Source organism: Coenobita brevimanus, chromosome 31 (genome assembly GCF_032717465.1).
Source record: "Coenobita brevimanus isolate Jiangsu-jjx chromosome 31, ASM3271746v2, whole genome shotgun sequence".
NCBI lineage: Eukaryota > Metazoa > Arthropoda > Malacostraca > Decapoda > Coenobitidae > Coenobita > Coenobita brevimanus.
The window spans coordinates 6,305,883-6,319,538 of record NC_136984.1 but is presented as its reverse complement, the minus strand read 5'-3'; the positions used below and the strand labels follow the sequence as shown (position 1 = coordinate 6,319,538).

Here is a 13,656-nt window from a genome sequence, read left to right as displayed (position 1 = left end):
TGCTTCCTATGATCTCCAGTCTTTCAAAAGCAGTATGTCCAGGCATCTCGAAATGAACAAATCTTGAATTTGGCTCTCTTTTTTTTTTTTTCTTCTTTTTTCTTGTGAGGAACGGTTTGCGGGCCATTGGCCTTTGGTTCCTTCTTTCTTGCATTAAAAAAAAAAAGATGGTTTTGTATGAGAATTGGAACATAATTCCAGAGGCTTAAGTGATCGTAGTGCAGTATGCTAGTGTGTAGGTGGCAGGTGGTGAAGACCATCATCCACTCACTTAATGTACAGTAGTGTTGTTTTCTTCATTCTTCTTTATCATTCTTCTTCTGGGTCTAACCTCCTCTCTTCGTATTTCTCCCATCTTTCCTGTCACTTTTTATTCTTCTTCTTTCATTTTCAGGTGGATTTACATTGATTGACAAGCCAAATGGTTTCCTGTAAGCAAGGAAACCATTTACAGTGCTGGGTGGTAACCATATAACCAACCCTTACGTGTTCCCTAAGTGTCAAAAAGTGGGTTTGCAGAGGGTTAGTGCCCCTCCCTGTAAAACAAACTCATATGACCACGCCTTACCGGCTTATGGTGTCTGGCTAGAGCGAGAGAGATGTTAGTGTCTGTGGACACATCACTAGTTGTGTAATTTAATAGTTTTCTTGCTGATTATCTCTCTTTGTTCCAGGATCCAATCTCACTTTGTCTCTTGGGTTGGATAAATGGTTGGAATGATGAGGATAAATTTACCTTCCTTCTTCTTTATGTTTTAATCCTACCACACTCCATTAGTTATGTGAAAGGACTGAGATGATGGAGATGATGTTTTTTAATTATTTTTATATTTATCCCATATATGTTTGTACATTATAGGTGGATGTGGCCTGGAACAAGTTTGTAGTGCATGAGCCTGAGGGAGAGTGGGCACGGGTGGCTCCCTTCAGGATATTCAGTGTGCTGGCAGGAAAGGTCAGTATGCTCGTATATACACAGATGATCCATTGTGACAAGTGGAAATACTGAGTGGGAGAGACACAGGTTAGAGCTGGAATTCTTTATTTTCTCAAACGTTTCAGGATACATCGAATTCAATTACATACATATACATAATACATTCATCCATCCATCATCCAATCCTGTGTTGTCCTATGAGGAGCATAGGAACCCCAGGCCAGGCAAGTTGGTCCTGACATTTAAGATGAGAGCGACCAGCCTTATCCATCAAATGAGTGGTATTATGTGAGCAATAAACCCCAACCACCCTTTGGATAAAAACCTGTTCAGGCTCAATCCGATTCGAGCGCCTACGTTACCCACAAATATACACTAAATAGCCTGGTAGTCAAGTGTGTCAGCAGAAGTCTATACACACACCTGCACATATACTTACCTATACACACACAAATACTTATCCATACTGTCACGGGAAATGTGAATTTAAGAATAGAAAGCTAATCTATGTATATAATCAGTTGACACAAGGTGAATCGACATGTGAAATCAAGTAGTAAGTTTTACTTTGGGCTGGCTTACTTCGCCGATTCTCTAAGGATGAGAATTTTATAAACTTTCTCAACAGTACACAGCGGAGACTACTCACGAGTGCTGTACCATTAGTACTGTTAGCCTCCGAGAAGGTGTGATCTTTACCCTCTGACAATCAATAACTAATAATAATAATGGACAAGTTCTTGCTGATCCTTAACTTCTAGTTGTCACAACGGATTTGAGAATTAATATAAGAAAACTGGCCTAAATACAAGTTGTGATTAATGCAGAAATTTGTGCAAACTAGGGTAAGCAAATTTAAGAAAGCACAATGTGGAGAAATCAAACACAGTTCTAGTTTTATATTAAGCTCAAAGAAAAGAACTGTAAATTTATTATAGTGAAATAAATTTACGTTACATGAATTTCAAAAATTAATTCAAGAGGGGAATTCATTGTTGCAGGGGGACTAGTGAATTCAAATATCAAAAGAAATACACTCACTCACTCATTCAAAGAGCTAATCAGACTTAAGCCTAGGAAAACGAACAGAAATACTGGTCAGTCGAGGGAACAGAGCTGAAGCTACACAAGACTGGGAGTCTCTGCTGCGGCAAATGCTGCTAGCTTAGCTGCTAAGTCCTCTGCGCCGATCACCGACTCGGTGGGGAGATGAGGGGATCGCTGTACAATGGAGACGCTGCTCTCTACGCTGGGCATGAGTACCTTCTCCTAAGGCGGTCTGAAACTGAATAACTGAAGTAAGCAAGCTGGGGCACAAAGCACGAGAGATGAGAGTGGCTCAACTTAATGGTCAGAGAAGGAATGCAAGGGAACGACAAGGACAGAAATAGTTTTGCTTAGTGAAACGCAGTCTATACAGAAAGACGGTCTTTTATGAAAACAATGACAAGGGTTATGAAAACTCATAATGATCTAAGTGCAAAAGCGAGGCAGTTAACGGACTGAGCGAAAGTTTATGCATTTCAAAATTCTTCAGGTGTTCCCTATATAATACTAACACAATGTCGTGAATTAATTTGTGACATTCCGCCCCATGAAAATCAAATTTTATCTCCGAAAAATTTTACAATATATACATACATATACATCCTAACTCAGCCACGCAAGATTCACACCTTGGTGTGTGTGTACTATCCTGCTACAGGAGAAAATCACAGTCACCAGTGAGCATAAAAACCTCGTATTTACGTTAAAAAAGAGCAAGCTTGAGGGAAAAACTCCTTGACAAAGATGGTAATCCTGTACTCAGGTCAATCTGAGCAATAATTCACTACATTTACAATAACAACTAATTGTTATGTAGCGTGGTGTATGTAATACACGGTATAGATGTGACAGTTGTAGTATAACTGCACCTATGTGTAAAATGATATAATACAAATTAATAGTAAATGGAGACGACGAGGCAGAAGAGAAGAGGCGACAGCATGTGGCAGATACGATCAGTTGATCCGCACGATAAAACTGCTGCACCCATCAGCCGTACCTGTAAAATCAATCAAGGTGGAGCATCAATAGTATCAGTGTGACAAATGATTTTTATTAAATTACAAATTCTCTCTCTGCCTAGTAGTCAGTACATATGCTACAAAAGGTACATCATTATTTTCTTATTGGATGCATTATTAACCAGGAAACGTAGTCCCAGGACAGAATCTCAAAGGACCCTATAGTTTATTGGTTAAACCTAACTCTACACTTGCAATTACTATTGTCAAGCTGAGAATTCCTACGCAATCTCAGGCAGGTCATATTTTAACACCCAACGTGGGTGTGAACACTCATGTAGATAATGTGCATTCTCCAGGAATCCTCAGAGAGGCCCACAGCTCGAGACACTCCACAAGGTAATTCAGACACAGCCTTGGATTTCCTCTGCAGTGGTCTCGAACTTCCCCCCTAACCTACAGTACATATGTATGTACAGGCCCTGGACATAATGTGTCCTGTGGGACGAACGGGTGAGACATCAGGTCTGCACCCACATTACCACTGCCCTCTCTCTCAATTGATTCAGAGATTGTGGGTGTGGATTCAAATGGCGCAGGAAGGGCGCAACCCTGATTGGTGGTACGTTGACACACATTGCAGGAAAGCACAAACCTAGCTATTTCCTGTCCCATTCCTGGCCAGAAAAAGTCAGCACGGATAAGGCCTTGGGTTTTCCTTTTGCTCATGTGACCTCCTGACGCTGAACAACGACCCCATTCTAACACTGCTTGCCAATACTTCGCGGGAACAACAAATTGCAGTCGAACCTCTCCCTGAGGTGTCTGTGACTCATGGTAGAGCCATCCTTGTTTACAAAGGAACCTGGCTTGACCTCCCCATGAATACTTAATCACATTACCCTCCAGCTTCTTACGCACTGAGGCAAGTGTCAGGTCAGACTGTTGTTCTTGGACAACATCTTGACTATGAATCAGATCTTGCAGCATTGCAATGGTCAATGGGGTGACAGTTTGGAGCCTTGGCCATGGCTCGTGTTACTGCAACAGCCAAAGTCTGAGTAGTAACATCTACGGCACAACTATTTTTGATGCCTTTTAAGTTACCTATGATAAGGTCAAACAAAGGTTCTGGCATGACAACAGCAGCTGTCAAGCCAGTGTAGAAAGGAAATGCCACCCGAATACGTGCCTCAGGGAACAATCTCACTGATCCATCAATAAGTCTAACTCGGATCTGCCTACCTGTGTACTCTTTGGGTCTAACTAAATGCTGCTTGATGGAGCAGCCTGAGGAACCATTGTCTCTCGGAACATTTTACGGAAACATCTCCAACAAACCCTGGCTGAACAAGAAAGGCTGTGTTGCTGGTGGAAGGGTCTGAGGAGGTAGTAACCAGTCACTGATGAGACTGCAATATGAATGATTCAGCAATTGTGGCGCCCTAAGAACTAGATGCCTGAGGGGTCGTGCTCACCATCTGAGGAATTGGAGCATTGACCACCCGTGGAGGAGAGTTCACTGTCGCAGGGGGACTAGTGAACTGTGGGGAAGTACCTGTACTGGTGGGAACGGCAGCACTGTGTGCTTGTTGTGGAATGAAGGCTGCGTTTGCCTCCTGCCTCTGATACACTAAAGTTGATTATCCTGACTGAGGGTTGCGTGGTTTATCCTTGTTCTGCTGCTGCTTGGGATACTGCTGCTGGTTAGGGTACTGCTTGTACTTCTTCCACTCGGGTTTCTGCGTATTTTGCCCCTAGTCCTTCTTATGTGGTTTGTTTGGACCGTGGCCATTATTCTGAGAACGGCCTTGATGCTGGGATTTAGTCCGAGGTGGCTTCTCAGACTTGGCAATATCTTTCTTGTTCCAGGTCTTACGAGTTTGGTACCCGTACGCAGTAAAAAATTATATCAGCCTTTTCCACCATTTGGCTGGCATCCATTACCTGGCAGATCTTAAGCTGAGCCATAAGCTCAGCAGGCCATGACTTTTCTAGCTGTGTGCACTGATGAGGTCAATTATCCCCTCTCGCATTTGAGGGGTCTCATCTTTCTCCATCCACTCATCTAATTAAGAAGTGAGATGGTCGAGGAACTGAACAGCAGTCTCCTTTTCTTGGAGACGCACCCTCATAAACTGACTCCTGGCCTCGTCAATTGTGAGACCGTACACTTTGATGAGTGCAGCCTTCATCATCTCATACGTGAGATTATCTCCAAAAATTCTGTGGAGAATATCGAGGGCAGGGCCCTCAAACAAGCTAAGACAGTGGAGCCGCTTAGCTGCCTCATCCAGCTGGTACAGGTGTGCCATGTCTTCGAAACAAGCTATGAATGGCTCGATTCGCTCTCCTTCCTTACATGAAGGAAGCTTGAGGCGTGGGGTTGCCAGAACATGTGCAGGGGGAGCACAAGATGTGCCTGAAGCCAAGGTTTGAGCTTCAGCATCTCAGGTTCATGTTTCTTATGTGCCTCGCGCTCGACACACTCGTGTTTGCGTTGTTCTTTCTCGTGTTCACATTCTCGCATTCCTCAAGCTGAATTTTATGTTCTTCATAAGTCTACCATGAGAGCACATAGTCTTTAATATCCTTGGTTTCCTGTACAAATATACTATAGTCGTTCTATTTTATGAAGGCAGTTTGGGTGGGGCGCTCTGGGTCTGTTAGCTCTGTTGCCACATCGTCGCCACACACGTGTTCTCTCTCTCTCTCTCTCTCTCATATTTATATTAACTACTACTAATTGTATTTTCTTTATTTTTTCTCTTGTTTCCGACTTTTTTTCTACACCACCCCTGAGGTAAAAGTCTATAGGTGCGTTTTTTTTTTTTTATAGCTTCCATGGTGGGAGACTGACGGAGTATGACCCGCTCACGCAGGGCTGTCCCTCGTGTCACCACCTGACAACGTCGTGTAAGCAATGCTGACAAGTCTTATGAGATTTATACTATACTATAGCTTTGTTATTGAATTACATGTATACAGAGTGTTTAAAATTCACTTATAAGTAGTTACTAGCTTAAAATAGGAGAGTGAGAGAGGCAGAGAGAGAGGTGAGCACAAATAATTACATGTGTGTCGGCGGCGATGTGACAACAGAGCTAACAGTGTGAAGTCCCAGATCGCCCCACCCAAACTGCCTTCATAAAATAGAACGACTTTAGTAGCTGTGATGCTAACTCAGCTAAGACTGAGTGAACTAAAGATTGAGTACTGACTGCTGTTTCGCAGAGAAATGCTAATAATCGAAAGTAAAGAATACAAACACAGGCTGGTGGTGACCAGTTTTATCTCCTGTGGAGGAGGATTCACTGTCGCAGGTGGACTAGTGAATTGTTACTCGTTTTATCTCGTTAAACTGGTAGGATTCACTGTCGCAGGGGGAGTAGTGAATCGTGACTCGTTTTATCTCGTTAAACCGGTATGATTCACTGTCACAGGGGGACTTGTGAATCATGACTAGTTTTATCTTGTTAAACTGGTAGGATTCACTGTCACAGGGGAACTAGTGAATCATGACTCATTTTATCTCGATAAACTGGTAGGATTCACTGTCGCAGGGGGACTAATGAATCATGGCTCATTTTATCTAGTGAAACTGGTAAAGAAAGCAAAAATGCAACTGGGCTTGAAAAACTCTTATGTAAATAGTAAGATAGTGCCTATAGACTGTAATGATAACAAATACCTGGGTAAGAGCGAGTGAGTATTACTTTGTTAATAACTTTAACGCTAGGAGTTAATATCCTGGAATGAGGTCGACAGATGTCACGAGGTGATGTAGAATTTAGAATAGAAAGCTAATATATGTATATAATCAGTTGACACAACGTGAATTGAATTGTGAAATCAAGTAGCAAGTATTACTTTATTCTGGCTTACTTCACCGACTCTCTAAGGATGAGAATTTTATAAACTTTCTCAATAACACACAGGGGAGACTATCTACTCACGAATGCTGTGTCATTAGGACTGTTAGCCTCCGAGAAAGTGTGATCTTTACCCCCTGACAGTCAATAACTAATAATAGTAATGGACAAATTCTTGCTGATGCTTAACTCCTAATTGGCACAACGGATTTGAGAATTAATACAAAAGAACTTGCCTAAATACAAGTTATGATTAATGTAGAAATTTGTGCAAACTGGGGTAAGCAGTTTAGAGAAAGCACAACGTGGAGAAAAACACAATTCTAATTTTACATTAAGCTCAAACAAAAGAACTGTAAATTTATTAATTATAATGAAATAAATTTACGTTACATGAATTTCAAAAAAGAATTCAAGAGGGGAATTCATTGTTGCAAGGGGACTAGTGAATTCAAATATCAAAAGAAATACACTCGCTCAATCATTCAAAGAACTAACCAGACTTAAGCCTAGGAAAACGAACGGAAATACTGGTCAGTCGAGGGAACGGAGCTGAAGCTACACAAGACTGGGCGTTTCTTGTATGGCAGGCGCTGCTCGCTTACCTGCTAAGTCCACTACGTTGATCACAGTGGGGATCACTGTACAACGGAGATCCTGCTCTCAACTCTGGGCACGAGTACCTTCTCCCGAGGCAGTCCGAAACTGACTAACTGAAGTAAGCAAGCTGGGGCACAAAGCAAGAGAGATGAACATGGCTCAACGGTCGGAGAAGGAATGCATGGGAACGACAATTACACAATAAGTTTCGCTCAGTGAAACGCACAATCTATACAGAAAGACAGTCACTTGTGAAAACAATGACAAAGGTTATGAAAACTCGTTACGATCTGAGTGCAAAAGCGAGGCAGTTAACGGACTGAGCGAAAGTTTATGCATTTCAAAATTCTTCAAATGTTCCCTATATAATACTAACACAATGTCGCGAATTAATTCGTGACATATACATACAGTCTATTAGTCAAGCAGTCTGTCAATCGACACCTTGTTAACTCTAAAGGAATCTCTGCTTCCCAAAACTTACTGGGAACTTGAAAAATACATAGACTTGAACACATAAAATCATACATAGCTTCATTATACACACCATAGCTAAATATTCTCTTTTAGATCGGTGAGAGCTGCATGAGGATTGTGTGGTACAGTAGTCTTTAAGTGGAGGTATAAACGGTAGACCCTTGATTTAACATCTCGATAGACTGGTACTGGATTGAATTGACACAGGGAAGCCACCGAACATCCATAGGCTATAAGGAAAAATGTCTGATAAATGGGGTGCAGTGGGTGGCAGTACCTGCGTCCTACCCATATTACTCCAACCTGGCCTGAAATTGCCCTTTCCCCATCATGATTGCTGAGTTGTAATAACAATTGTAATACTGTAATAGTCATGAAGAAGTGCTGTGACAAGGATGTGAAGAAAGCTGCAGAAGGGCAAAATTATGGGCCAAGTTAGTGAACAATGGTTGTACTGCAGTTTTCGTTTATAATACTTGATATGCTATTGTACTGATTTATTTTCAAACATGTGCTTGAAATTCAGTCTCAGGGGGGACCATTAGATATAATGAATTATCAGCTTTATCTGATCAGGCTTCCCCCAAATTGGTTTGTTATACTCAAGGTTTACTGAGGTTAGATATATTGCATACAAAAAGAAAAAAAAACTATAACCTAAGATAGTAGATGTTTTGTCTTTTCTGTGTGAACTGTTTACTTACCATAGTTTTTTTTTTTTTTTTTTTTAATCAGAGGAAGATACTTTCAAAAACTCGTATCTAGCTCCCTCACACCTTTCTTAAGTGATTTATTTTGTGTTGTTTCATCCTACTGTCCTCCCTTGTATTACATAAATCCTTCCACTATCGCCATACTCTGCATAAACAACGTAGGATATTAACCAACCATATCCAAAAATAAATTGCTTAGGAAGACATGTTAGGGAGCTTCCGCTTGCTTATTACACCTTACTGTTCTCCCCTGTGTTACATAAATCCTTTCAGTATCGCCATACTCTTCATAAATAACGTACAAAATGATAACCAGCCACATCCAAAAATCAATCACCTAGGAAGAGGTGTTAGTATCCTTCCAGTTTTGCCAAACTCTGCAAATATATCGTAAAAAATGTTAACCAGCCATATCCAGAAGGAAATCACCTAGGAAGAGGTGTTAGGGAGCTTCCTTACCCAATGAGAAATCACAATATTAAGTTTGCTATAGACTATGGCTTCAAAATCTCACTATATCAGATTCATTTTGTGAACACCTTTGTACAGTTAGAGCAAAGATGGTTGATGTGAGTTAAATTTTGCATATAACCTGGGTGTGCCTTGCATTACGGAGGTTATTCTTTCGGGCATGGAAGCATACATTCCTTTCTCATATCCTCTAACTAATGCAAGAAAGCCTTGGTTTGATCACGCTTGTTCTAATGCTATCCACAACAAGGAGAGGGCCTATAAAAGGTACCAGAGCCAACCCACCCCCGAATCACATCTTTTATACGTTTCTGTTCGGAATTGTGCTAAGTCTGTTCTTCGCTCTGCTAAAAATAATTTCATCCGTACAAAATGCTCTCAACTCTCTAACTCGAATTCATCCCGCTCCTTCTGGTACCTTGTCAAAAACCTTTCTAACAACTTTACCTCATCATCCTTCCCTCCTCTTTTCTACTCTGATGGTTCTATAGCTATTTCCTGATAAAGCAGTCTCTTTGCTCAGATTTTCTCCTCCAATTCCACCTTAGACGATTCCGGTGCTGTTCCTCCATCACTTCCCCCCTCTGACTTCCTCATGGCTGACATTAAAATTTCTTCAGCTGATGTATTTTCTGCCATCACTGGCCTTAGTACTAACAGGGCATATGGGCCTGATGGAGTCTCTCCTGTTGTTCTCAAGAACTGTGCTTCTGTCCTTACACCCTGCCTAGGCAAACTCTTTTGCCTTTGTCTATCAACTTATACCTTTCCTTCTTGCTGGAAGCTTCCTCTCATTCAGCCAGTCCCAAAGAAGGGTGACTATTCCCAACCCTCTAACTATCGTCCAAATGCTTTAACATCCTGTATCTTAAAACTTTTCGAGTCAGTTCCTAATAAAAAAATTTTAAAGCATCTTTCCTATCACAACCTTCTTTCTGATCGTCAGTATGGGTTTCGTCAGGGACGCTCCACTGCCGATCTTTTCACCTACCTTTCAGACTCCTGGTCATCCTCCTTTCGGGACTTTGGCGAAAGCTTTGCCATTGCACTTGACGTCTCAAAGGCTTTCGATAGAGTCTGGCATAAATCTTTAATTTCCAAACTGCCCTTTTACGGTTTCTATCCTTCTATCTGTGCTTTCACCTCTAGCTTCCTTTCTAGTCGTTCTATAGCCGCTGTTGTAGACGGCCATCGTTCTTCTCCTAGATCTATCAACAGTGGTGTTCCTCAGGGCTCTGTCCTATCACCAACTCTCTTCCTTTTATTCATCAATGACCTTCTAAGCTGTACATCTAACCGTATCCACTCATATGCTGATGACTCCACCCTTCACCTATCCATTCGGTTCCCGCAACGTCCATCTCAGCAGTTAAATCAACAAACGAGGGACGAGGCTATGGCACACCTAATGTCTGACTTGGCTCGTATCTCTGACTAGGGTAATAATAATCTTGTTGTTTTCAATGCATTTAAGACTCAGTTCTTACACCTATCAACCCAACAAAATCTTCCACAGGTATACCCACTAATGTTTAATAATATTCAGCTTAATCCTGCATCATCCTTTAACATGCTTGGGGTTTCTTTTACCCGATACTTATCTTGGAAAGATTATATTACATCTCTTGTAAAATCTGCTTCCAAGAGATTAGGTGTGCTAAGCCGCCTCTGTTCCTTCTTTACCCCTGCACAATTGTTGACTCTATACAGGGTTTTTTTCCTCCCCTGTGTAGAGTACAACTCTCATGTGTGGGCAGGCTCCCCACACACAGCACTTCTCAATAGGATGAAGTCAAAGGCTTTTCGTCTCATTAACTCTCCTCCTCTTACTGACTCCCTTCAACCTTTGTCTCTTCGTCGGACTGTTGCATCTTTATCTCTTTTCTATCGCTGCTTCAATGGTCACTGCTCCTCTGAACTGTCTGCTTGCATCCCTCCACCTCTACGACGGGCGCGTAGCACCGTCTAGCAGCAAACTCTTATCCCTTTTCTGTCCAACTCTCTAATGCAAGAGTTAACCGTTACTCCCAGTCTTTCATTTATGCAACAGGTCAACTCTGGAACTGTCTCCCTCTGTCTGTATTTCCTGCTTCCTATGATCTCCAGTCTTTCAAACGCAGTGTGTCCAGGCACCTCGAAATGATCGGATCTTGAGTTTGGCTCTCTCTTGTATTTTGTTTTTCTCTTGGAAGGAATAATAACTGCGGGCTCGCAGCCTTTGGTTCCTTCTTTCTCGCAGAAAAAAAATATGTATATATTGGACAGTCATTACCATCGTCATTTTCATCGTCGTTATCAATAGTCAATCGTCATAATCATCATCACGACCACCACAACTATCATCATCATCATTGTCATCATCTTCACAAGCTCCACCACAACTATCATCATCATCACCACCACTATCATCATCATCATCATCACCACCACCACCACCGCTATCATCATCACCACCACCACCATTATCATCACCACCACCAACAATTATCTCGCACCACCACCACCACTATCATCATCAACACCACCACTATCATCACCACCACCACCAATATCATCATCACCACCACCACCACTATCATCATCACCACCACCACTATCATCACCACCACCACCACCAATATCATCGTCACCACCACCACTATTATCATCATCATGCCAGTCTTAATTCCCATTTAAATGATAGGCTACCACTTCCTTAGTGATGTATTTTTAGATATGGCTGGTTAGTATCCTTCTGTACAGTACGTTGTTTCTGCAGAGTATGGTGATACTGGAAGGATTTATGCAACACAGAATAGGAGAGTAAGCTGTAATAAGCAAAATAAGTTACTTAGGAAATGGTGTTAGGGAGCTTCTTTAACTGACAAGATGACAGGTCATGGAATGAGATAGGACCCAGTAACAAGGAAAAGTTCAGTCTCTCTCTCTCTCTCTCTCTCTCGTGCACTTCATAGGTTCTTCCCATCTTTTCCTCTACTGTTTTCATTGTACTATATATTTTTTTCCTATAATTTTTCCCAACATAATTTGTCCCCATCTTTTTCCCTAAATTTTTCCTTCCATGCTCACATCTTACCCTCCAAGTTTTCAACAAACGAGGGAGACTCGTGAGTTGTATGCCTTCCACATATACTTTTTTTGTTGTGCTGTTCTTCAGTGCTTCCTGCTTGCATTTTGGCAGATAATGTTGTCATTCTTTTTTAATGTAAGCTGTATATTATGTTTTTCTGTTTTAGGATTATTTTAATATCGTGGTACTCATAATTTTTTTCCCCAAAGAATTTGCATAATTTTTTGCGTCTTGATTATGGTTTTCATTTATTTCCGCCAAGATTTTGCATAATTTTTCATGTAGTGTACATGTTGTTTCATGTAAGTTGATTTTGTTTATATTAACCTGTCACGTCCCGAGGTTTTCCGCACGTCCGACATACCCCAGTCTCGAGCTATTTTGGAAAAATTTTTTTTTGGCTAAAACCTCTGCTTTGGTTGAGAAACGAAGGAAAATCACCAAGAAAGGGCTTACTGTGGTCTATAAGTGGTCGGAACAGGTGAGGTCCCCCACGCCAGGTATCGTATTCTATCATTGACGTGTGAGGCGCTCACGTTTTCTATGGTAGGGAATATTGGGAGAAACAACACACAACACCTCTGTATTTATTGAATTTGAACTAATAAACAATAATAGTAGCAATATAATGGATTTCAGACACATATATATGAAAATTAAGCATTGTACCATCGCGCGAGCATAGCGAATTAGGTCCGAGTTGTAACTTGCTATATGCTAAGTTTCTTGTATCAGTCAACATATCATTTTTTCTACTTGTATACTTCTGTTTCAATGACATTTTACCAATTTTTACTGATTCTAAATGTTTTCAGATGTTTTCATTCATTATGATGACATGCAGCATAAGTTTAGCGAACATCGCCTTACTAAGCGCACTCGCTATGACTCGTATTTCAACATACCCAATTGTTTTATCACTTTCTTATTATTTTTCCCTTTACATAGAACCTTTCCTCTACCACTGTAAATGTTTTCAAATATTTACATTCATTACGAGGGCATTTAGCGAAATGCTAGCGCATATTCACGTGGCAAGCACAGTCTCAGACACTCGTGTTTCATCTTCTACTTTATTTTTTCACTCCAATTATACTTTCCCACTTACATTACACACGTTTACACCCGTATACTGCACTATACATACTTACTGGCATTATTTATTCAAGTGAGCGTCAGAATATCGCATGAAAATACCCTCGCAATGAATGTTTCGACCAACATAATACTCAAACACTTATATACTAATTCTTCACATATATTACACACTTTCCCACTTGTTGACTTCTATTCTCATAATTACGAGCCTTATTCATTCAACTGAGCGTCAGGATATCGCATCTCTATACACACGCTAGGAATATTTTGACTTGGAATATATTTCAGCACTTACAATAATTTGAACTTATATTATACCCGTTAGCATTTCCAATAATAATAATTACATATTTACTGGCCTTATTTATTGCACTGAGCGAAAGAATATTGCATCATAAAACCCTTGCTA

At 41.0% G+C, this 13,656-nt stretch overlaps 1 protein-coding gene across 1 annotated transcript in view; it reads left to right on the top strand.

Annotated features, from left to right (window-relative positions):
* The window catches only part of LOC145395413 (DNA polymerase delta catalytic subunit-like), a 138,202-nt gene that overhangs the window by 21,786 nt on the left and 102,760 nt on the right, over positions 1-13,656 (top strand). The window contains exon 6 of the mRNA XM_080269016.1: positions 860-940. Coding sequence (XP_080125142.1) covers positions 860-940 — 81 coding nt within the window. The remainder of the gene's footprint in view (positions 1-859; positions 941-13,656) is intronic.